Raw genomic sequence first — 25,965 nt, forward strand, 5'->3', positions numbered from 1 at the left:
TATGAAATAACACATATGGAATCATGCACACTCAACTCTCAACCAGCTTCACCTGGAATACTTTTCCAACAGTCTTGAAGGAGTTCCCACATATGCTGAGCACTTGTTAGCTGCTTTTCTTTCACTCTGCGGTCCAACTCATCCCAAACTATCTCAACTGATACAGCACTCCATCACTCTCCTTCTTGGTCAAATAGCCCTTACACAGCCTGGAGGTATGTTGGGTCATTGTCCTGTTGAAAAACAAATGATAGTCGCACTAAGTGCAAACCAGATAGGATTGCATATCGCTGCAGAATGCTTTGGTAGCCATGCTGGTTAAGTGTGTCTTGAATTCTAAATAAATCCCCTGTCACACCACCTCCATAATTCACAGTGGGAACCACACATGGAGAGATCATCCGATCACCTACTCTGCATCTCACAAAGACACAGTGGTTGTAACCAAAAATCTCACATTTCTAATGTCCATTGCTTGTGTTTCTTGGCCCAAGCAAGTCTCTTCTTATTATTGGTGTCCTTCAGTAGTGGCTTCTTTGCAGCAATTCGACCGTGAAAGCCTGATTCATGCTTTTTCCTCTGAAAAGTTGACGTTGAGATGTGTGTTACTTGAACTCTGTGAAGCATTTATTTGGGCTGCAATATCTAAGGCTGGCAACTCTAATGAACTTATTCTCTGCAACAGAGGTAACTCTGGGTCTTCCTTTCCTAAGGCAGTCCTCATGAGAGCCAGTTTCATCATAGTGCTTGATGGTTTTTCCTACTGCACTTGAAGAAACTTTCAAAGTTCTTGAAATTTTCCGTATTGACTGACTTTCATGTCTTAAAGTAATGATGGACTGTCGTTTCTCTTTGCTTATTTGAGCTGTTCTTACCATAATATGGACTTGGTCTTTTACCAAATAGGGTTATCTTCTGTATACCACCCCTACCTTGTCACAACACAACTGATTGGCTCAAACGCAATATAAAGGAAAGAAATTCCACAAATGAACTTAACATGACACACCTGTTAATTGAAATGCATTCCAGGTGACTACCTCATGAAGCTGGTTGAGAGAATGCCAAGAGTGTGCAAAGCTGTAATAAAGGCAAAGGGTGGCTACTTTGAGAAATCTCAAATATAAAATATATTTTGATTAGTTAAACCCTTTTGTGGTTACTACATGATTCCATAATGTGTTATTTCATAGTTTTGATGTCTTCCCTAGTATTCAACAATGTAGAAAACAGTAAAAATAAAGAACAAACTCTGGAATGAGTAGGTGTCCAAACTTTTGACTGGTACTGTATATTATCTAGAATATGTTACGTTTAAATCAAAAATAGCCTGATGGGTGACAATATTAGCCTATCACTTGTGAATGATATATTACGGCTTGTGAATGATGGCCAGCTTAAGGCAAACAGTGCATGCTTTTTTTTGCAACTTTTTCTAATCAGTCACACATCTCATGTAGCCTAGCCCATAGGTCTATATGTTTTGATAAGGTTTGTATCACAACTAAAGTTGCAAAATAACTTCTTAAAATTAATCCGATTTACAAAGGGTGTAGAGCCTGACATACATACGCAGCATGTGAGTTTCATGTTTGGGGAAGATAAGAATTCTCCTTTATAATAAAAGCATTACATGCATAATCTCATTTGTGGTTCCTTTTGAGAATGGTGTTTCCTGGTAATACTGCTGTGTACGCATTGATGAATTTATATTGTGAAGAAATTGCCTAATAGCTTATCAACATTTTAAACTAACCGTTCTCTGTAGCTACATACATGGTTGTAGTCTGATAACAAACCTACCTTGACATTGTCATGCAATTGTTTACGTGTTGACAAATGTATGTTTTTTAGAGGCAGACACAGGATGAACTTTGAAACCCAAACATCCTGTCCAACTGACGAAACTTCCGTTTCTTCATCCGGGGACTTTGAATTAGTGCGCTTGTCTTCTACGTTTGTGCATATTCTTGCGTAGCCCTCTTTGTTTGTGTTGTTCGAAAGCCATCAAACAGCGTACTGTACGTTCGTGAATTCAAGAGAAGTGCGCGCAACGTGCGGTGTCGTTTACACTGCGTGCTTTGGGCAGGAGGAAGGCTCATCAACACAATCGTGAAAGCAGGAAAAAGTTCATATAATTCTTTACCGAGAGATGTTGTTATAATCGTGTGCAAATCGAGGCTATTTTCAATACAAAGCAGTTGCCCTGGACGTGGAGGAGGTACGTTTTGCCAGGTCCTCTGGTTGTGCAATTGATCCGGTTAGCATTAGCAGACTAACGTTAGCACTTTCATTCTGGGCCTTCACAAAAAAAAGTTGTTGCCCAACTAATAAAGACTAGCCAACTAACGTTAGTTAGCTAAATCAACTCACGTATGATGGGTTAGAATTGTATTAATCGATTGGTCAATTAATTTGCCCTCCTGTGCTTTTCCCCATTGTGTGTGCTAACGACACACTTGAATTTGTACGCGTGCTACAGCTAACGTTATAAAACATCCGCTAATTAAGTTAGCTAGCCAGCGACCAAGCTAGCTTTCCAGATTTTGCACTGCTCAATATTTCACCTGCTAGCTAACATTATGAAATATTGACACACTTACTCTCTTAGTTGATTTAGTTGATTTATATTTACCAGAAAACAGCAGCCATTGTAAACGTGTTGGTAAATCGAAACATTTCATGATGAATTGAGCACAGTAAGCTGATGCATTACTTGTTATTGGCACTCATGGACTATGTTCGTTGCTGAAGTACTACCGAACTAATAATACATGATTATTGTTTGACCCTTTTATTATTATTTTAAATTATAAATATTTCTAGTTGTGAGCCGCAATGGCAGCTGCATTCCCTTATCGAGGGGTACCTGGTGGAATGCCCCCAGGTATCCACCCTCCAGCCCAGGTTCCAGATTACATGTCTGAGGAAAAACTGCAAGAGAAAGGTGGGTTCAGCTCAAGGGGAACGTTTGATCAATGTGTTTTATCTAATGTACAGCTACTGGACTGGCCTCATGTGTCTGTCATCTACCAAAAACCATAACATTTCATTGCCTCTTGGCCAAGGATTTCCATGGGGTGGTTGTTCAATTAATGAAATATAAAATTCCATTGCATGAAACTATAATTCAACCATTATTGATTTTGTTATTTTCACAATACAACAGCCAGAAAATGGCAGCAGTTGCAGGCGAAGCGCTACTCTGAGAAGAGGAAGTTTGGGTTTGTTGACGCCCAGAAGGAAGACATGCCACCTGAGCATGTCCGTAAGATCATCAGGGACCACGGTGACATGACCAACAGGAAGTTCCGTCACGACAAGAGGGTCTACCTGGGGTATGAAGCAACTTCTCAGTGTCTCTATGGAACTCTGGGGATTTTGAGAAGAATTTGGAAAATGTTGTGTATGATATCCAGGGGTGAATGTACGGTGGTATGGTGTCCCTGCAAAATAAATAGTGGTGGTATGCTGTACCGGTAAATCATAAACCTATCACAATAATTAAAACAATTGTAGTTTGCTAACCATGCCTCCCCTCCCTTTCCTCTTTTCATCCATCTCCCAACACTCACACACCTCTTCCTCACTTCCCTTCCCTCTTTGTGCGGTCTTCTCCACAGAGCCCTGAAGTACATGCCCCACGCGGTGCTGAAGCTACTGGAGAACATGCCCATGCCTTGGGAGCAGATCAGAGACGTGCCTGTTCTATACCACATCACTGGAGCCATCTCCTTCGTCAACGAGATCCCCTGGGTCATAGAGCCTGTCTACATCGCCCAGTGGGGGTGAGACTGGTTAATATTCTGTTCAAGCTATTTTTTATTTCTGTTTTTGTATATATTTAAAGTGAAGTAACAATTGAGGTCTGTTTTTGGATTGAAGCATGCCTAGTTTCCACAAAGTCCTCTCTACGAATTGTTAGAAACTAGAGTTAGCCATAGATGCCTCAAACCACCTAGATGATCCTTGTTCTCTCTTGTCTTCATAGCGCCATGTGGATCATGATGCGCCGTGAGAAAAGGGACCGTCGTCACTTCAAGCGTATGCGTTTCCCTCCCTTTGATGACGAGGAACCTCCACTGGACTACGCTGATAACATCCTGGATGTGGAGCCGCTGGAGGCCATCCAGATGGAGCTGGATGCAGAAGAGGACTCCTCTGTGGCGGAGTGGCTCTACGAACACCAGCCCCTTAAGGACACCAACAAGTGAGTCACAGCAAAGGATGTTTTGTTTTCTCTCTGGATGGTCCTGATGCAGAAAGGACACCTGCACACAGAGTTTTGCTCTATTTTCAAATAAGCATGGTTTATACTATTGCCTGGTGGTCATCAGAACATTATCACAGTGTACCAAAGACCTGAAACCTATTAACGTAGGCCACAATGTTTAAACACAAGTCTTGGTTGGTTTAGCACAAGTTCTGGGTAAGTTGAAATCAGTCAAGTATTCTTCAAGACAAAACATGACTGAAATGGATGTCAATTTTCTTTTAGTCCTTGTATGAACCTGCCTTCCTCTTCTTCCCTCCAACTCCAGGTATGTGAACGGGACCACGTACAGGCGTTGGCAGTTCACCCTGCCCATGATGTCCACGCTGTACCGTCTGGCCAACCAGCTGCTGACTGACCTTGTGGACTACAACTATTTCTACCTGTTTGACCTGAAGGCCTTCTTCACCTCCAAGGCCCTCAACATGGCCATCCCTGGGGGACCCAAGTTTGAACCCTTAGTTAGGGACATCAACCTCCAGTAAGAGTATGGGTCTTTCGGCTGTTACCCCTTAGTGGTAGTAGCCTAGTACTGTCTACCATGTGGTGGCTTTTGGGCATTACACTGTTGACGTATCTGTTCCTGAACTCTCTTCTCCCATCTCAGAGATGAAGACTGGAACGAGTTCAACGACATCAACAAGATTATCATCAGACAGCCAATCAGGACGGAGTACAAGATTGCCTTCCCATACCTGTACAACAACCTTCCCCACCACGTTCACCTTACCTGGTGAGAAATATGCCCTCTACTGACAATCTCATACAGGCCCCAGAACAACCTCCCAGACTCCTTGAAATGTAAACCTTTTGATATGCACACATTTGGGTGATACACCACCAATGCTAACTAGTGTTTCTGTAGGTACCACACTCCCAACGTGGTTTTCATCAAGACTGAGGATCCTGATTTGCCAGCGTTCTACTTTGACCCCCTGATCAACCCCATCTCCCACAGACACTCAGTCAAGGTATGTGTTGTTTTTAGTGTACTGTACGTAATGCACTGCCGCCAAATTGCCTTCGGGGACAAAGTTCTCTTGAATTGTTATGAACCCTGCCCCAGCAGCGCCTTTTAACTCTGTCTAGGGAACAAAAATGTTTTCTAAAATTATATCTACCTGGCTACTAGCCCTCCTACAAAGGCAAGCAAACCAATGCAAGTGAGTAACGACCAAAGGAGAATTGAATGGTGGATTACTGGTTGAGCTGAACCTGTGTTGCAGTTAGTCCATCAGCATTCAAAGACTTATTTTGAGAATGGGAGAATGGGAAAGTCAACTAATAGTGGATATCTCTATTGCAGTGTGTGTGCTCCTGTTGCTGTCCCCTCACTCGTTCTTTCACACATACTCACACAGAGTCAGGAGCCTCTGCCAGATGATGACGAGGAGTTTGAGCTTCCAGAGTACGTGGAGCCCTTCCTGAAGGAGACGCCCCTCTACACAGACAACACAGCCAATGGAATCGCTCTGCTCTGGGCGCCACGCCCCTTCAATCTGCGATCTGGGAGGACCAGGCGGGCCATCGACATCCCACTCATCAAGAACTGGTGAGGATTCACTCAAAGAACATGATTTGGTAATGTATATGTAGTATGGGAATTGTTGTTGCTGTATAAAAGTATTTATTGCCTTTTTTAATTAGGTAAGTTATTGGAAACATTTCTCTAATATGATAAAACTAAGTAACTTGTCCTACATAGACCTGTAATGACTGAAGATGACTGCTATATCTGTGAACTCTTGTCTCTGCTGATATTGTAAACCTAATAAAGATGGCATATTAATACAGAATTAAAATCTAATTAGTGAGTGTCTGCCTGACTGCCTCCCCTATCAGGTATCGTGAGCACTGCCCGGCCGGCCAGCCAGTGAAGGTGCGTGTGTCTTACCAGAAACTGCTCAAGTACTACGTACTCAACGCTCTCAAACACAGACCACCCAAGGCCCAGAAGAAGAGGTAAGCATCAATGATGATTCTCAAGTTCTTCTTAAATTACCATACGAACCACGAATTTCGGCAATGTTTGTTATTTGGTGTTTCATACGGAAAAAGAACTGAAATCTACTATTATTTGCAGCACCATTTTGGGGGGGGGGGGGGGGGGGGGATGTACAACAACCTGACCAGCCTCCTCTGTCCTCCCCTACAGGTACTTGTTCCGTTCCTTCAAAGCCACCAAGTTCTTCCAGTCGACTAAGCTGGACTGGGTGGAGGTGGGCCTGCAGGTGTGCAGACAGGGATACAACATGCTGAACCTGCTCATCCACCGCAAGAACCTCAACTACCTGCACCTGGATTACAACTTCAACCTCAAGCCTGTCAAGACCCTCACCACAAAGGTAACCAGTCAAACCAGATGCCAGCTGGTGTAAAAAAGGTGCAAGACAGAGCAAAGTAGACCCAAGCCTGGTCCAAAAACAACACCTTGCCTCTGCTTACCATGGCCCTTCTTGCTTAGTTGTCTAAATTGCATAACTAAATCCTAATCTGTAGTAGCTCAATATCAAGGGGTGCTTGTGTCATGCTACATTGCAAGCATTTTTTTATCTGACCTGTACTGAGTTAACAGCTTAGGGGTTTTCGGGGCCACGTTCAGTAGGCAAACTTTGTGGAACGTTGCAGATAGAAATATGATATATAGAACGAACATGCCTCTTTGACAAGTAGAATCATGGCAGTTCTATCTAAGCCAGTTCCACAATGTTGTACCATGCTGAATGCGCCCGTGGTGTCTGTCCCTTCAGGAACGTAAGAAGTCCAGGTTCGGGAATGCCTTCCATCTGTGCCGAGAGGTGCTGCGTCTCAGCAAGCTGGTGGTGGACAGCCACGTACAGTACAGACTGGGCAACGTGGATGCTTTCCAGGTCAGTAACACACATTTGAATCACATTAAAGCTCAAATAAAATATTTTTATGTGGTGTTTAAATAGCATGATTTGATTTTGGCTCACAGTTAGAAGTGTTAATGTCATGTTTTAAGTATCCCTATATTTCCGTTATTACGGGGCTATCACTCTGTTATTAGTGCACCTGTGCAGCAGTCTCGTTGTTGATGAACCTGGCCTGAGTGCAATGGCAACCATGTAGTATGCTAAAACAGTTTAGTAAACGTTGTTAAACTGGAACCTTGTTGTTGTGTCATTTCGAGTTACCAGGAAGTACCTGTTTTTATCAAATGAGTCAAACCTATTTCAATTTAAAGTCTTTCCTAATAGTTATTGTTTCTCCCTACTTCCTCCTTGGTCTGTAGTTGTCAGACGGGCTGCAGTACATCTTTGCCCACGTGGGCCAGCTGACTGGCATGTACCGCTACAAGTACAAGCTGATGAGACAGATCCGCATGTGCAAGGACCTCAAGCACCTCATCTACTACCGCTTCAATACTGTGAGTACTGAGTATACACACAGAGACAGATCTATGTAAATGCACACAAACATTACCTTTATTGCAGATTTAGTAAAGTAAATATGTCTGAAGACACTAAGTAACACACCTGCCCTAATAATGTATTGGTGGTTATTTTGGGACAGAACTAAAGCCTGGGTTTGTTGTTGAAGGTGTGCGTTTTCCTGTGTGTTCTCAGGGTCCGGTGGGTAAGGGTCCAGGCTGTGGGTTCTGGGCCCCAGGATGGAGGGTATGGCTGTTCTTCATGAGGGGCATCACCCCCCTGCTAGAGAGATGGCTCGGCAACCTGCTGGCCAGGCAGTTCGAAGGTAAGGCCTTTTAACTTCCCCTTTGTCATAGGTCATGTTAGAATTGTTTGTGTGAAATGAATCATTATCAACTGATGCGGTATGGCCCATCAATGAACTACTCGTTTGCCAAGTTGCTTTTGTGTCCTTGAGCAATTGTAAATATTTAGATGTGTCTGTGTGAAGGGTTATGAAAAGGGAGGACTGTGATGATAAGAAAACCGTGATGAATTAACTATGGATCATTGATTTACTCACATGAGAAGCTCTTGTACCTATTGTGTTCTCAATTAGTCTATCAACCAATCATGAATGTCCCCTTCAACAGGTCGTCACTCCAAGGGCGTGGCGAAGACTGTGACGAAGCAGCGCGTGGAGTCCCACTTTGACCTAGAGCTGCGTGCGGCTGTGATGCACGACATCCTGGATATGATGCCTGAGGGCATCAAGCAGAACAAGGCCAGAACCATCCTGCAGCACCTCTCTGAGTCGTGGCGCTGCTGGAAGGCCAACATTCCCTGGAAGGTATGATGACATAGAGGGGATGTATAGGGATGAGGAGGCAGCATATAGAGGGAAAGGAATGTTGGGGGCTTCATTCCAGGGGTGTGTGTGCTTGGTTTGACTGCTGAAAAGGTAGGGGCAGTTCAGGGAATGCAGAGTAGATGATTGCTTTAAGAATATTTATTGGTGAAATGTTATAGAAATATAATCTTTCATTAAACGCAGTTGGCATCAGCAATAACAATATTGTAAGCAATAACAATATTGTAAGCAATAAACGCAGTTTGATTCCCTGGAAGGTACTTCATTTACACCTATCCAGTACTGACAGCTTTTGACCTGTCTAATCCGTGTCCTCCCTCCAGGTCCCAGGCCTGCCCACCCCCATCGAGAACATGATCCTACGGTATGTGAAGGCCAAAGCTGATTGGTGGACCAACACGGCCCACTATAACCGCGAGCGAATCAGGCGCGGCGCCACCGTGGACAAAACTGTGTGCAAGAAGAACCTGGGCAGACTGACCCGTCTGTACCTGAAAGCTGAGCAGGAGAGGCAGCACAACTACCTGAAGGTAATACAATGCACACTGTGGTCCTCATTTATGGGAAAGAATGCACTAGTTAACTGCATAGCTGATGCAACCATGGAAGTAAAACACAGTTTTATCTCTATGGTGCAACTACCTACTCGGCTGTGAGAAGTGTAGACAATTCAGATATGCAACAGCAAACCAGCAGAGTTAACAGGGCCACCAGTCTCTCAAGAACAGGCTGAGTCGGTAGTATAATACTCTGACACTTGTTTTTGTCTTTTTCTATAATTTAAAGGTGTAGTTATTATTTGTTTAAAAACTGGTAACTTGGTTTCTATGACTTCATATTGCCATATCCATTTAGAGCAGTGTGTATAATATATAATCTGTCTCCCCCAGGATGGTCCATACATCACAGCAGAGGAGGCTGTGGCCATCTACACCACCACAGTCCACTGGCTGGAGAGCAGACGCTTCTCCCCCATCCCCTTCCCCCCGCTGTCCTACAAACACGACACCAAGCTGCTCATCCTGGCCCTGGAGAGGCTCAAAGAGGCCTACAGGTAACACACCAACTCCCTGTAGCCTCCTGTTAGGGAACATGTACTGTAATGCTACCTTGGATAGCTTATTGGGTGATGAGATGCCTGTAGATTCTTTCTGCTGAGGTATGTTATTTATTTGATCTTGCAATGACTTGATCGTGTGGTTGTTTTCTCTTCCCAGTGTGAAGTCCAGGCTGAACCAGTCCCAGAGAGAGGAGTTGGGGCTGATAGAACAGGCTTATGACAACCCTCACGAGGCCCTGTCCAGAATCAAACGTCACCTGCTCACACAGAGAGCCTTCAAGGAGGTTAGTCCCAGGACCAACTCTATATACACACTGAGATTTTTGCCTCATGATCGGTTTATTAGCAACTTAAGTTACTCTGAAAACACAAGTTAACCTCTAGGTTCCCCCCCAATTTTGTCTAACGAGATGGAGATTATTTGAACTTTCAGTTGACAAGGACAACTGTATCAATACCCAAATCTATCTCTGTTCTATGAACTTAACAATCACCTATTCCTCTCTCCCCTCCTCTCTAGGTGGGCATAGAGTTCATGGACCTGTACAGCCACCTGGTGCCTGTGTATGACGTGGAGCCCCTGGAGAAGATCACAGATGCCTACCTGGACCAGTACCTGTGGTATGAGGCTGACAAACGACGTCTCTTCCCCCCCTGGATCAAACCAGCTGACACAGAGCCTCCTCCACTCCTTGTCTACAAGTGGTGCCAAGGTGAGGACTATGTTGGGTAGACAACATTGCTTTCAAAAGTCCCAAAATGTTGCGTGTTGCTTATAGCAGTTGTATATGTGTATTCACAAAGCCAATGCAGCCAATGCATATTGTATAATAGGAAAACGTATCTACAACCACTTCAATTGTTTCTGTTAGACGCTTTCATTATATATCCATTACTGATGGCCAAAAACACTGTTTGTACCCTATGTTTTGTTGCCAGGCATCAACAACCTGCAGGATGTGTGGGAGACGATGGAGGGAGAGTGTAACGTGATGCTGGAGTCTCGCTATGAGAAGATGTATGAGAAAATAGATCTGACGCTGCTCAACAGACTGCTGCGTCTCATCGTGGACCACAACATCGCTGACTACATGACCGCCAAGAACAACGTGGTCATCAACTACAAGGTGAGAAGACCTTGCCATCTTGAAGATGGGTTTGTTGTGCAGGGTTTAGATCAATTACATGTCAGTCAAATCATGAAGTAAACTGAGATTCCAATATTCCTCATTCAAAAGCAATGAGGAAGATATTGTATTTGCATTGTGAATATCTTTTTGTTGTTCAGCGATGGCATTGTTCACTCTTCTCTACTAACTGTTTAGTTGCGTATATATATAGACCCAGCGTCATATCCTTCCTCTCTCCCATCCCAGGACATGAACCACACCAACTCGTACGGTATCATCCGTGGTCTGCAGTTTGCCTCGTTCATCGTGCAGTACTACGGCCTCGTCATGGACCTGTTGGTGCTGGGCCTCCACCGGGCCAGTGAGATGGCCGGACCCCCTCAGATGCCCAACGACTTCCTGTCCTTCCAAGATACAGCCACAGAGAGCGCTCACCCCATCCGCCTCTACTGCAGATACATCGACCGCATACACATCTTTTTCAGGTACACAAATTAGACCACACCTTAGATAGGACGTAGTACTCCTTAACTGACTCTACATCAAATACCTGAGTAGGAGCAGGAGAAACGCACACCAAAGTTTTACTTGGTTCAGACTAACCGTTTAGACTTATCCATGTAGGTATCTGTAGAAGCTCAGTGGTTGACATGTCCTCCTATCTCCTTCCAGGTTCTCAGCTGATGAGGCCAGGGACCTGATCCAGAGGTACCTGACGGAGCACCCTGACCCCAACAATGAGAACATTGTGGGCTACAACAACAAGAAGTGCTGGCCCAGAGACGCCAGGATGAGACTGATGAAGCACGACGTCAACCTGTGAGTCGTCCCCCCGTTGTTAGTTCTTTAAGATGGAGTTGATATGGAACCGTAGTGGAGTAGCTGAGAAAATAATGCAGTCCTTGTGTGAGATGTACTGACGTGAGACCTGCACATGTTATTTTCCCTGAAGATACTTGTAATTGAAATAATGGTGGTTCCTCCCTGTCTAACCGTCCAGGGGTCGTGCTGTGTTCTGGGACATTAAGAACCGTCTGCCTCGCTCTGTGACCACGGTCCAATGGGAGAACAGCTTTGTGTCCGTCTACAGCAAAGACAACCCTAACCTGCTCTTCAACATGTGTGGCTTCGAGTGCCGCATCCTGCCCAAGTGTCGCACCAGCTACGAGGAGTTCACCCACAAGGACGGCGTCTGGAACCTGCAGAACGAGGTGAGAGGGGACTGAGGAAGGGTGATGTTACTTGGTTTGTACGCACACCAGTTGACCCTGTCCTGCGTCTCCATGGTGATACAGGGGAACAGTGGCATGCTAAACAATCATGACAGCCTCCACCAGATACGGTCAGACCTTCATCACCGTGGTTGACTGGAACTGATACACTGCTACACTTTTTTGTCCCTTGTACTAAAGTTTTATGAATCGCTTGAACACTATTTTTGGGGAAACTATCCCTTCAACTGTAGGATAAATGTGGTGAGATCGCTGTGCTTACTGTGTCCATCTGTGTCTCCGTCTGTATGTAGGTGACCAAAGAGCGTACGGCCCAGTGTTTCCTGCGTGTGGATGATGAGTCCATGCAGCGGTTCCACAACAGAGTCCGACAGATACTCATGGCCTCAGGATCCACCACCTTCACCAAGGTAACTCCTTTACAAAACCACTATTCCTTTCTTCACCGAGGTTGTTTTTCTCACATTTAAATATAATTGTGTATAGAAGTATACCAAATAAAGAAATGTATTAAATTAAATTGAATCATTAGTTGGGTTCATAAATAGTTTGAGTTATGAGAACTGTACTAATGTTGAAATAATTTTATATCCCGTCAGATTGTGAACAAGTGGAACACGGCTCTGATTGGTCTGATGACGTACTTCCGCGAGGCGGTGGTCAACACCCAGGAGCTGCTGGACCTGCTGGTGAAGTGTGAGAACAAGATCCAGACCCGTATCAAGATTGGCCTCAACTCCAAGATGCCCAGTCGCTTCCCCCCTGTCGTTTTCTACACCCCCAAGGAGCTGGGAGGGCTGGGCATGCTGTCCATGGGACACGTCCTCATCCCACAGTCGGATCTGAGGTAAGCGCAAAACGCAGAATATGTAGAAGCTAAGATTTGTCTAGACCGGGCCATAGAAGTTCCTGTATGAGGTTAACAAAGTCAACTTGCTGCAAGCTTTGATAACCTTCAATGTAAGCCTCTGAGCTGGATAACGATATAACGTTTCTAGTTATCTAATAACTAATGAACTAGTAACTAATGAAGATAGACCTGGCTACATTACTGCCTCCCTGAAATGTCACCATTACCGATTGATACATGTTTTAAATTACAAGTTAGATGCAAGATTTCCTTCCTGCCACTAACCCTTCTTGTCCTGCCCCCCTCCCTCAGGTGGTCGAAGCAGACTGACGTTGGCATCACCCATTTCCGGTCCGGTATGAGCCACGAGGAGGACCAGCTGATTCCTAACCTGTACCGTTACATCCAGCCCTGGGAGAGTGAGTTCATCGACTCCCAGAGAGTCTGGGCAGAGTACGCCCTGAAGAGACAGGAGGCTATCGCACAGAACAGGTACTGAACACCTACACAGGCAAGACAGTTGTTCCCTTGTTCCCATGTAGGCTAGATTTAAGCTCCACTCTGCGTACTCAATCACACATTGCACGGGTGGCTCCATATTAATATTTTGGTGCATGCCAGAATGTGTAACTCAACATTTTGAGGTTTTTCTAAGGAGTACACTTGGTGGGGTGTAAACCCAGGTTTAGCTGCATAGTCTGTAACCAGATGGTCAAATGGTTCAGAGGCTTAGGACGATGAGAGTTGATGATGTGTTGTCCCTGTTAGGCGTCTGACCCTGGAGGACTTGGAGGACTCTTGGGACAGAGGTATCCCCCGTATCAACACCCTGTTCCAGAAGGACAGACACACGCTGGCCTACGACAAGGGCTGGAGGGTCCGCACTGACTTCAAACAGTACCAGGTAAGACACGGACCAGTGGGTACTGCAGATTTTAAAAGAAATATGTGCTCTTAACGAAAGATTGACTTGGACATTTACAAATAAACTACAAATACATTTCAATTCTGGTAAATGCCTTAAGCATTTGTCCAAACAATAATTCTATGCTCTTTCTCATAGTATCCTAGGTTGTGGAGCAGAACATTAACTCTAGTCTGTCTGATTGTCCCGTAGGTTCTGAAGCAGAACCCATTCTGGTGGACCCACCAGCGGCACGACGGGAAGTTGTGGAACCTCAACAACTACAGGACAGACATGATCCAGGCTCTGGGAGGGGTGGAGGGCATCCTGGAACACACGCTCTTCAAAGGGACCTACTTCCCCACCTGGGAGGGTCTCTTCTGGTCAGTACCACACACTCATTCACTATATGACTTAATTGTTATTATTGCGTGTGTGTGTGCGTGCATATACTACCGGTCAAAAGTTTAGACACACCTACTCATTCCAGGGTTTTTCTTTATTTTTACTATTTTCTACCTTGTAGAATAATAGTGAAGACCTCAAACCTATGAAATAACACATATGGAATCATGTAGTAACCCCCAAAAATTAAAACAAATCAAAATGTTTCATATTTGAGTGTCTTCAAAGAAGCCACTGCTTTGCACACTCTTTTTTTCAAAAGTATTTTTGGTATGGATGCTCAAAGACACAATATAACATCAGTAATGTAGATGTGAGGTATGGGTTTTTTACCTCGCTAACCTCCAGCCTCATCTCCACTTCACCACAGGGAGAAGGCCAGTGGCTTTGAGGAGTCCATGAAATGGAAGAAGCTGACCAACGCCCAGAGATCTGGTCTGAACCAGATCCCCAACCGTCGCTTCACCCTCTGGTGGTCTCCCACCATCAACAGGGCCAACGTGAGTACCCGACTACACGCACACGGATGCATTTCCCAGATGTTGTTTTACTACTCTTGACACTCACAATTCCGCTCCGTACTCTGTCCTCTCTAGGTGTACGTGGGTTTCCAAGTGCAGCTGGATCTGACCGGGATCTTCATGCACGGAAAGATCCCCACCCTGAAGATCTCCCTCATCCAGATCTTCAGGGCTCACTTGTGGCAGAAGATCCACGAGAGCGTCGTCATGGATCTCTGTCAGGCACGTTACTAGGAGCTTATATCTCAGCTTGATGTATTTGGTTCAATCAGGGATCCCAGGATGTCTGATGACTCTGAGACATAAGTGTAGACTCCAATGATAAAGTTTTGTGTACCTTTGCCTTCACTGCCTTTCCGGGCAGCAAAAACCAAATGTCACTGCATTTCTTTAAAGGACATTCTCTACCAACATCACAAAACAACGTGGTTGAAAAGTCCATTTTGATTGTATAAAAACTTTTCCAGAAAATAATGAATTCCCTCTGTCTATGTAGGTGTTTGACCAGGAGCTGGATGCCCTGGAGATTGAGACAGTGCAGAAGGAAACCATTCACCCCAGGAAGTCCTACAAGATGAACTCCTCCTGCGCCGACATACTACTCTTCGCCTCCTACAAGTGGAACGTCTCACGCCCCTCGCTGCTCGCTGACTCAAAGTACGACACTACAGTCTTTTCAACTTTGTATCAGGTTAACGCTGAAGCCTTTTCTTAGTTGGATATGAACGATGTTTCGCAGATATCCATTTTTAATATGCCCTCAAAATGGAAGATGCTTCCAAACTTGTCAAACAAAAAAGTTTGACAAGAAGCCAAGTTCTTCTTGCAATTTATAAAGACATTATTTCTTTCTTAGTACTAATTCACCCTTGACCTCTCTTCAGGGATGTCATGGACAGCACCACCACCCAGAAGTACTGGATCGACATACAGCTTCGCTGGGGAGACTACGACTCTCATGACATCGAGCGCTACGCCAGAGCCAAGTTCCTGGACTACACCACCGACAACATGAGCATCTACCCCTCCCCCACTGGGGTGCTCATCGCCATCGACCTGGCCTACAACCTCCACAGGTTACCATAGCTACGCTAACATTTCTGCTAATGTCTGCATGATAAGTAATGGAGAAATGTTCTAGCCTGTTGACATGAGTTCTAGTATTTCCACTAATGTCCACATAAGTGATTAAGTTTTGTTAGTGTAGCTAGTAGTCTTGTTTGTCAACCGTTGCCCTCAACATAAAGGGGGTTATTGAACACGTGTTTGTTTACGTCTGTTACATAACATAAGAACTCATCATCCACCCTCTTTTCTCTCTCCTCCCTCCAGTGGGTACGGTAACTGGTTCCCGGGAGGCAAGCCTCTTATCCAGCAGGCCATGGCTAAGATCATGAAGGCCAACCCTGCTCTGTACGTCCTGAGGGAGCGCATCCGTAAGGGTCTGCAGCTCTACTCCTCAGAGCCCACTGAGCCCTACCTGTCCTCCCAGAACTACGGAGAGCTCTTCTCCAATCAGATCATCTGGTTTGTGGACGACACTAATGTCTACCGTGTCACCATCCACAAGGTGAGTGAGGAGACAGACATTCTGAGATTGGTGTCAATGTTCTAGGGATTCTAATTATATGGGTTAGATTCTGTCTGGCACAACAGTACCTCTAGAATAGCTTTTTTTGCAGAGTATAACATTTTCAGACAATTAAACATTTGTGAAAAGAACTACTGTTAGATAGCCTCTGTGTTCAGCATCCTCTGTCTTCAGTCATGTAAATACTCCCGCTCTGTCCTTGCAGACGTTTGAGGGTAACTTGACCACCAAGCCCATCAATGGAGCCATCTTCATCTTCAACCCCAGGACAGGTCAGCTCTTCCTCAAGATCATCCATACCTCTGTGTGGGCCGGACAGAAACGTCTGGGACAGGTACGTCTTCAAATGAAAAAGACCTGTCACTCTCTTTAGCAATGCACAGGGCAATAAAACTCTGGAATGGAGCGAAACAAATATGCATGGAAGACTAGTTGTGCTCATTGGGGTCTAAGGCACTACATCTCAGAACCTGGTTCAATTCCAGGCTGTATCACAACCAGCCGTGACTGGGAGTCCCATAGGGTGGCACACAATTGGCCCAGCGTTGTTAGGGTTTGGCCGGGGTAGGCCGTCATTCTAAATAAGAATTTGTTCTTAACTGACTTGCCTAGTTAAATAAACAATCTAATAAATAAACTTTCCTTGTTTCCTTCCCTCTTTCTTTCCTTCCTCTGTTCCCTCTCCCTTTATAGCTGGCTAAGTGGAAGACAGCTGAGGAGGTGGCTGCTCTTATTCGTTCCCTACCTGTGGAGGAGCAGCCCAAACAGATCATTGTCACCAGGAAGGGCATGCTGGATCCCCTTGAGGTGAGACCCCATAACTCACAATCACATCGATTGCTTGATTGCGCTTCACACTCCTCATTGATATAGACATAGCATTAATCTGCCCAATTTCTACATCAGTAGAGATGAAGGAAAGGACTCAGTTGAACTTGACTGAGATTATAAATATTAACTATTGCGATGATCAGTGATCTGTTTTGATACGATTTGACATTATTAATATTGAAAGACTTGAGATGACCAATGTGGAACATTTTTTATCCCTTCCTCCTCCCAGGTGCACTTGCTGGACTTCCCCAACATCGTGATCAAGGGCTCTGAGCTGCAGCTGCCCTTCCAGGCCTGTCTGAAGGTGGAGAAGTTTGGAGACCTAATCCTGAAGGCCACCGAGCCTCAGATGGTCCTCTTCAACCTGTACGATGACTGGCTCAAGACCATCTCTTCCTACACTGTGAGTCTACTTTCTACTTTTTTTGTTTTAAACTCAGCAAAAAAGAAACATCCCCTTTTCAGGACCCTGTCAGGACCCTGTCTATCAAAGATAATTTGTAAAAATCCAAATAACTTTAGATTTTAATTGTAAAAGTTTTAAACACATGCTTGTTCAATGAACCACAAACAATTAACGAACATGCACCTGTGGAACAGACGTTAAGACACTAACAGGTTACAGATGGTAGGCAATTAAGGTCACAGTTGTGAAAATTTAGGACATTAAAGAGGCCTTTCTACTGACTCTGGAAAAACACCAAAAGAACGATGCCCAGGGTCCTTGCTCATCTGCGTGAACGTGCCTTAGGCATGCTGCAAGGAGGCATGAGGACTGCAGATGTGGCCAGGGCAATAAATTGCAATGTCCGTACTGTGAGACGTCGAAGACAGCGCTACAGCGAGACAGGACGGACAGCTGATCGTCCTCGCAGTGGCAGACCACGTGTAACAACACCTGCCCAGGATTGGTACATCCGAACATCACACCTGCGGGACAGGTACAGGATGGCAACAACAACTGCCAAAGTTACACAAGGAACGCACAATCCCTCCATCAGTGCTCAGACTGTCCGCAATAGGCTGAGAGAGGCTGGACTGAGGGCTTGTAGGCCTGTTGTAAGGCAGGTCCTCACCAGACATCACTGGCAACAACATCACCAATGGGCATGAACCCACCGTTGCTGGACAAGGCAGGACTGGCAAAAAGTGCTCTTCACTGACGAGTAGCGGTTTTGTCTCACCAGGGGTGATGGTCGAAGTCGCATTTATCGTAGAAGGAATGAGCGTTACACCGAGGCCTGTACTCTGGAGTGGGATCGATTTGGAGGTGGAGGGTCCGTCATGGTCTGGGGCTGTGTGTCACAGCATCATCGGACTGAGCTTGTTGTCATTGCAGGCAATCTCAACGCTGTGCGTTACAGGGAAGACATCCTCCTCCTTCATGTGGAACCCTTCCTGCAGGATCATCCTGACATGACCCTCCAGCATGACAATGCCACCAGCCATACTGCTCATTCTATGTGTGATTTCCTGCAAGACAGGAATGTCAATGTTCTGCCATGGCCTGCGAAGAGCCCGGATCTCAATCCTATTGAGCACGTCTGGGACCTGTTGGATCGGAGGGTGAGGGCTAGGGCCATTCCCCCCCAAAAAACGTCCGGGAACTTGCAGGTGCCTTGGTGAAAGAGTGGGGTAACATCTCACAGCAAGAACGGGCAAATCTGGTACAGTCCATGAGGAGGTGATGCACTGCAGTACTTGCAGCTGGTGGCCACACCAGATACTGACTGTTACTTTTGATTTTGATTTTAAATTTTCTGAAAGTAAACGCAGTTGACAGAGGACATTTACATTTTTTTGCTCAGTTTAGAATGAGACTTAAGCAGGATGGTGGTAGTATTGGTAGAATGAGTGGCTCAAGGCACTCTCCTCCCAGACTGTGAGTGGCAGCTCACTTCTTGTGACCGATAATACTGGAATGAGACTAAAAACAATTTAACAGAGATTTCTACCAATTACAGCCAATAAGGTCAATGTAAAAAGTAAAAAAAAATTTTTTAAGAATAATAATTAAAGTATACATAGGAGCCAGCCTCTTGAAGAGTGTTGATATTTATGGCATAATTGTCTAGTCCTGTTTCTCATTCTAGAAGCTCTTCTAGAATGCACAACTTTTATTGTGGGGGCTGTTTCTGTCATTCCCCTGTTTAACCAGTGTCTGTACGGCTCTGTTTCCTGTCTCTAGGCATTCTCACGTCTTATCCTGATCCTAAGAGCGCTCCATGTGAACAACGACCGTGCCAAGGTGATCCTGAAGCCTGATAAGACCACCATCACAGAGCCTCACCACATCTGGCCCACACTGACCGACGAAGAGTGGATCAAGGTGGAGGTGCAGCTTAAAGACCTCATCCTGGCCGACTATGGAAAGAAGAACAAGTGAGTGGCTGTGGTGGCCTTCGAAAAGCTGGCATGAAGCTTCATAACACCTCAAAGAAAAATCTCTAACAATCTCAATAAGCTAATGCAAAAATGCGTCTGACTATTTTTGTTGGAATCAAGTAGCATCTGGGATTCCCACTGCAAGCGAGCATGCATTTCATTCCCAAACTTCCCTCCGCTATTTCTGACTTCAACTTTGTCCTATCCAGCGTCAACGTGGCGTCTCTGACCCAGTCTGAGATCCGTGACATCATCCTGGGCATGGAGATCTCTGCTCCGTCCCAGCAGCGCCAGCAGATCGCTGAGATCGAGAAGCAGACCAAGGAGCAGTCCCAGCTCACCGCCACGCAAACACGCACAGTCAACAAACATGGAGACGAGATCATCACCTCAACAACCTCCAACTACGAGACACAGACCTTCTCCTCCAAGACAGAATGGAGAGTCAGGTATGTAGGGGGAGACTTTGGATTTTAAATGTTGTAGATTTCCCTATATTTTTACAATAATATTAGTGATCTCATAGAATATGATTGTGACATTTGAATTAGGTTTATATATCCTTCCACTCACACATGGTGCTGACAAAGGAATGTAATAAACTTTCATGGAGCTTTATGTTTGGTATATTATAGTTCTCAAAGCGGGAGTTGCAAAATCAAGGCCATAGCTTCAGACATCAGAACGTCTATATTGGCTCTTTGATAACTTGACCTTTTTTAAGAATTATTTTCTGTTTCTATTGTCTTGTCTGAAAGTCCTAACATGGTTCTTCCTCGTCCTCCTGCAGGGCCATCTCTGCTGCCAACCTGCACCTGAGGACCAACCACATCTACGTGTCGTCTGATGACATCAAGGAGACAGGCTACACCTACATCCTGCCCAAGAACGTCCTCAAGAAGTTCATCTGCATCTCAGACCTGCGAGCCCAGGTCAGTAGCCTATGGTCTATCCTGTTTATCACAGTACATTTCTCCTAGTTGTCTCTGCTTGTGACCCTCGAGATAAAATGCCTACCATGATGCTAAAACAGTCAAATCACTCTACCTTCATATCTATCAACATCCCATTATTATTGTAATCCTCTTATATGAATGAAGAGCTCCTGGAACAGAACTATTTGGTCATGACCTTAAGTCATGTCTTGTATAATATTATATATCTGTAAATCTGAATGTGTGTGTTGCTGATGTGTGCATCTCCTGTCTTCAGATTGCAGGTTACCTGTACGGCACCAGTCCCCCTGACAACCCCCAGGTGAAGGAGATCAGGTGTATCGTCATGGTACCCCAGTGGGGAACTCATCAGACCGTCCACCTACCCAATCAGCTGCCTGGTCACGAGTACCTCAAGGTACAGACTTGGGGAATAATGTACACACATGCAAAAAACACGATTTGATGCCATGTGTAATGCATGCGGTTTACTGGATCACGTCTCAGTATTTGGAAGTGATTAACCATAGACCATGACTCATTTTCCTTGTGTTTTTATGTATGCCATAGCCTTTGAAATTGGAAGTGTTCAGTTCCTGATGAGGGCAGAACACACAAATCCCTCTCTACTTCCCGTGTCTCACCTCTTCTCTACCCTGTCTCCCCCTGCAGGAGATGGAGCCCCTGGGTTGGATCCACACCCAGCCCAACGAGTCTCCCCAGCTCTCCCCCCAGGACGTCACCAGCCACGCCAAGATCATGGCTGACAACCCCGCCTGGGACGGAGAGAAGACCATCATCATCACCTGCAGGTAGGCCAGATTCTTGTACTTGCTTTTTTCTTTACACTTACCAGCAGTGAGTTTGCATATATAGTTGAAGTCAGAAGTTTACATACATTTAGGTTGGAATCATTAAAACTCGTTTTTCAACCACTCCACAAATTTCTTGTTAACAAACTATAGTTTTGGCAAGTCGGTTAGGACATCTACTTTGTGCATGACACAAGTCATTTTTCCAACAATTGTTCACAGACAGATTATTTCACTTATCATTCGCTATGATTCACTAATTCCAGTAGGTCAGAAGTTTACATGCACTAAGTTGACTGCCTTTAAACTGCTTGGAAAATCTCAAATGATATTATGGCTTTAGAAGCTTCTGATAGGCTAATTGACATCATTTGAGTCAATTGGAGGTGTACCTGTGGATGTATTTACACCTATTTACACCTGTGGGTGTACCAAATACTAATTGAGTGTATGTAAACTTCTGACCCACTGGGAATGTGATGAAAGAAATAAAGACTGAAATAAATAATTCTCTCTACCATTATTCTGACATTTCACATTCTTAAAATAGTGGTGACCTAACTGACCTAAGACAGGGAATTTGTATTAGGATCAAATGTCAGGAATTGTGAAACTGAGTTTCAATGTATTTGGCTAAGGTGTATGTAAACCTCCGACTTCAACTGTTGCAGCTAATTTGAATAAGGTTTTACTTCATGATAGAGGGCATTGTATGTTGGGTGGTGTTTGAATCCAGACAGTCTACTTGTCACTAGACTGGGTTAGCCTGTTGAGCGAAGGCCTTCATGACTCGTGTAAGGTTATTCATCACACAAGTCTAGTTCACCGTCCCAACCACATTTGTAAACAGATTAAGTCCACCTATACATGCATCTCTTCTTCTTAACATTCTAGTTGCATCATGTATATTTATTCATTTCCAGTTTCACTCCTGGCTCATGCACGCTGACGGCCTACAAGCTGACTCCCAGTGGGTACGAGTGGGGCAGACAGAACACAGACAAGGGCAACAACCCCAAGGGCTACCTGCCCTCCCACTATGAGAGGGTTCAGATGCTTCTGTCTGACCGCTTCCTGGGCTTCTTCATGGTGCCTGGACAGGTTTCCTGGAACTACAACTTCATGGGTGAGTAGTGCATAGAACACGGGATTCTCTGCTAAACCCACACTGCTTTGAGGGCGGATTTCAGACAGATTAAAACCTATTCCCAGACTAAAACTTGTGCTAAATAGAGAATCTTCTTTAATGGCTAACCTCTTCTCAGTGTCTTAAAATCTTAGTCTATTTGAAACCATTAAATTCTACAACAGTGAAATAGCATATTAGGAAAATTAAGCATTTTTACAACCACGTGCTTGCAGTGTTTGTTAACATACTTTTGACCATGTTGTGTATGTGGACACCTGCTCATCTTAAATCTTATTCCAAAATCATGGGCATTAATATGGAGTTGATCCCCCTTTGCTGCCATAACAACCTCTACTCTTCTGGGAAGGCGTTCCACTAGATGTTGGAACATTACTGTGGGGACTTGCTTCAATTCAGCCAGTCGGCGTTCTGTATGGACCTCGCTTGGTGCACGGGGGCATTGTCATGCTGAAACAAGGGCCTACCACAAAGTTGGAAGCACAGAATCATCTAGAATGTTATTATGCTGTAGTGTTAAGATTCCCCTTCACTAAGGGGCCTAGCGCGAACCATGACGATTCTTGGCATGGTGATCTTAGGCTTGTGTGTGTGGCTGATCGGCCATGGAAACCCATTTCATGAAGCTCCCGACAAACAGTTATTATGCTGATGTTGCTTCCAAAGGCAGTTTGGAATTTGGTTGGTGGTGAGTGTTGCAACTGAGGACAGATGATTTTTATGTGCTTCAGCACTTGGCAATCCCGTTCTCTGAGTTTGACTTCGCTGCTGAGCCGTTGTCGCTATTAGATGTTTCCTCTTCACAATAACAGCACTTGCAGGTGACCAGGGCAACTCGAGCAGGGCAAAAATTTGACAAACTGGCATCCTATGACGGTGTCACGTTGAAAGTCACTGAGGCCTTCAGTACAGGACATTCTACTGACAATGTTTGTTCGATTTTATGCACCTGTCAGCAACTGCTGTGGCTGAAAAATAGCAAAATCCACTAATTTGAAGGGTTGTCCATACGTTTGGTAATGTAGTGTATCAATTATACATCCTCCTCTTTCAGGTGTCCGCCACGACCCCAACATGAAGTATGACCTGCAGCTGTCCAACCCCAAGGAGTTCTACCACGAGGTCCATCGCCCCTCTCACTTCCTCAACTTCGCCTCCCTGCAGGAGGGAGAGATCTACAACGCAGACAGAGAGGACATGTACGGTTGAGACTGGCGCTCTGCTCAGAGATGAGAGGATTACCTCTCTATTGTAGATATTCTATGACATGGACATCCTTATGCGGCCCTGTCTAGTACAGTCAGACAATTTGGCCCAGCCAGTCGTGAAGTTATGAATTTAACTACTGCTCCCTGAAGGAGGGGAATCGAGGTACAGCTATAGCGATCTCCATAACTGTGATGGACCAAGTGTACCAACTGATAGGGATGGCCTGAAGATGTTGGAATTTGTATGTATGTAAGCCTAGGACCACCTTTTTTTAGGACACAATGTCAATTTTGAGGGGTTTTCTGCTAAATTGTTTGCTTGAATTGGTTGCCCTCCCATCAGATCTCTCCAATAAGGCTTCAGAATGTTAATTCTACTGCATTTCATTTATGGCATTCCTTTTGACACATTGCTGCTAATGTGTACCGGTATTTGTGTCTCATCAGTCTAGTAGTTGATATAGCTGTAAAATGCATTTGTGGCATTTCTATAAATTGGTGGTTAATCATTAATACTCTTTTCTCCCATTGGAACTGTAAAGGAATTGATATGTCCTGTGTTTTTACGCTACCATTCTGTTACCCATTTGCTATGTTGTGCATTCATTGTGGACGCTGTCGTTTGGGTTTAAATAAAGATTGACATTTTATAAGTATTTACCCTTGTTTGGTTGTCTCAGTTTTTGTGTGTGAGTGCAGTGATCATGTATTTTGTGAATAGCACTGTCTTCTAGCAAGGACACACCTGAGATACTGACTACCATTGTAATTAGGATCATGTCTGCAGTCAAACTTATTGGTGATGGACAGTGGTGGCTCAGCTGGAAGACATTGGTCTCATGGGACTGTGGGAGACATGCAAGCTGTGGCCAAAGACAGATATATGTATTTTGCCTCTGACTAAGAAAGGACTCTTTTACCCTGCTTTGCAAACTGATTGCCATGTTAATGAAGTAAATGTGGGTAGATTGTGTCCTTCGATTGCATTTTTTATTATTTTACCTTTATTTAACTAGGCAAGTCAGTTAAGAACACATTCTTATTTTCAATGACGGCCTAGGAACAGTGGGTTAACTGCCTGTTCAGGGGCAGAACGACAGATTTGTATCTTGTCAGCTCGGGGATTTGAACTTGCAACCTTTCTGTTGGTAATGCGAGTGTAGCGAAATGCTTGTGCTTCTAGTTCTGACAATGCAGTGATAACCAAGTAATCTAACTAACAATTCCAAAACTACTGTCTTATACACAGTGTAAGGGGATAAAGAATATGTACATAAGGATATATGAATGAGTGATGGTACAGAGCAGCATACAGTAGATGGTATAGAGTACAGTATATACATATGAGATGAGTATGTAGACAAAGTAAACAAAGTGGCATAGTTAAAAGTGGCTAGTGATACATGTATTACATAAGGATGCAGTCGATGATGTAGAGTACTGTATATACATACGTATGCATATGAGATGAATAATGTAGGGTAAGTAACATTATATAAGGTAGCATTGTTTAAAGTGGCTAGTGATATATTTACATCATTTCCCATCAAATCCCATTATTAAAGTGGCTGGAGTTGGGTCAGTGTCAATGACAGCGTGTTGGCAGCAGCCACTCAATGTTAGTGGTGGCTGTTTAACAGTCTGATGGCCTTGAGATAGAAGCTGTTTTTCAGTCTCTCGGTCCCAGCTTTGATGCACCTGTACTGACCTCGCCTTCTGGATGATAACAGGGTGAACAGGCAGTGGTTCGGGTGGTTGATGTCCTTGATGATCTTTATGGCCTTCCTGTAACATCGGGTGGTGTAGGTGTCCTGGAGGGCAGGTAGTTTGCCCCCGGTGATGCGTTGTGCAGACCTCACTACCCTCTGGAGAGCCTTACGGTTGAGGGCGGAGCAGTTGCCGTACCAGGCGGTGATACAGCCCGCCAGGATGCTCTCGATTGTGCATCTGTAGAAGTTTGTGAGTGCTTTTGGTGACAAGCCAAATTTCTTCAGCCTCCTGAGGTTGCAGAGGCGCTGCTGCGCCTTCTTCACGACCATGTCAGTGTGAGTGGACCAATTCAGTTTGTCTGTGATGTGTATGCCGAGGAACTTAAAACTTGCTACCCTCTCCACTACTGTTCCATCGATGTGGATAGGGGGGTGTTCCCTCTGCTGTTTCCTGAAGTCCACAATCATCTCCTTAGTTTTGTTGACGTTGAGTGTGAGGTTATTTTCCTGACACCACACTCTTCTACATTGTAGAATAATAGTGAAGACAAACTATAAAATAACATCATGTAACCAAAAAAGTGTTAAAATCCATAAATATTTGAGATTTTTTCAAAGTAACCACACTTTGCACACTCTTGGAATTCTCTCAACCAGCTTCATGGGGTAGTCACTTGGAATTCAATTCAATTAACAGATGTGCCTTGTTAATTTGTTGAATGTA

General features: G+C 44.6%; 1 protein-coding gene across 1 annotated transcript; it reads left to right on the top strand.

Moving 5' to 3' along the window:
* Positions 1–2,035: 2,035 nt before the first annotated feature.
* Positions 2,036–24,188, top strand: prpf8 (pre-mRNA processing factor 8). Its single transcript, XM_046314062.1, has 43 exons — positions 2,036–2,221; positions 2,827–2,947; positions 3,170–3,338; positions 3,624–3,788; positions 3,992–4,210; positions 4,542–4,754; positions 4,881–5,006; positions 5,139–5,244; positions 5,635–5,825; positions 6,116–6,235; positions 6,429–6,618; positions 7,024–7,143; positions 7,530–7,664; positions 7,864–7,993; positions 8,301–8,497; positions 8,842–9,048; positions 9,409–9,572; positions 9,736–9,862; positions 10,099–10,291; positions 10,518–10,705; positions 10,955–11,193; positions 11,381–11,527; positions 11,709–11,919; positions 12,234–12,350; positions 12,540–12,787; positions 13,103–13,282; positions 13,559–13,694; positions 13,908–14,077; positions 14,470–14,599; positions 14,696–14,842; positions 15,117–15,277; positions 15,505–15,696; positions 15,953–16,190; positions 16,417–16,545; positions 16,905–17,018; positions 17,275–17,448; positions 19,234–19,427; positions 19,640–19,879; positions 20,221–20,362; positions 20,643–20,783; positions 21,038–21,177; positions 22,101–22,303; positions 23,379–24,188. Exons 2-43 carry the CDS (start codon positions 2,839–2,841, stop codon positions 23,531–23,533), a joined length of 7,017 nt encoding a protein of 2,338 aa, XP_046170018.1. The 5' UTR covers positions 2,036–2,221; positions 2,827–2,838; the 3' UTR covers positions 23,534–24,188.
* The last annotated feature ends 1,777 nt before the right edge of the window (positions 24,189–25,965 follow it).

Source organism: Oncorhynchus gorbuscha, linkage group LG19 (genome assembly GCF_021184085.1).
Source record: "Oncorhynchus gorbuscha isolate QuinsamMale2020 ecotype Even-year linkage group LG19, OgorEven_v1.0, whole genome shotgun sequence".
NCBI classification, from domain to species: Eukaryota; Metazoa; Chordata; class Actinopteri; order Salmoniformes; family Salmonidae; genus Oncorhynchus; species Oncorhynchus gorbuscha.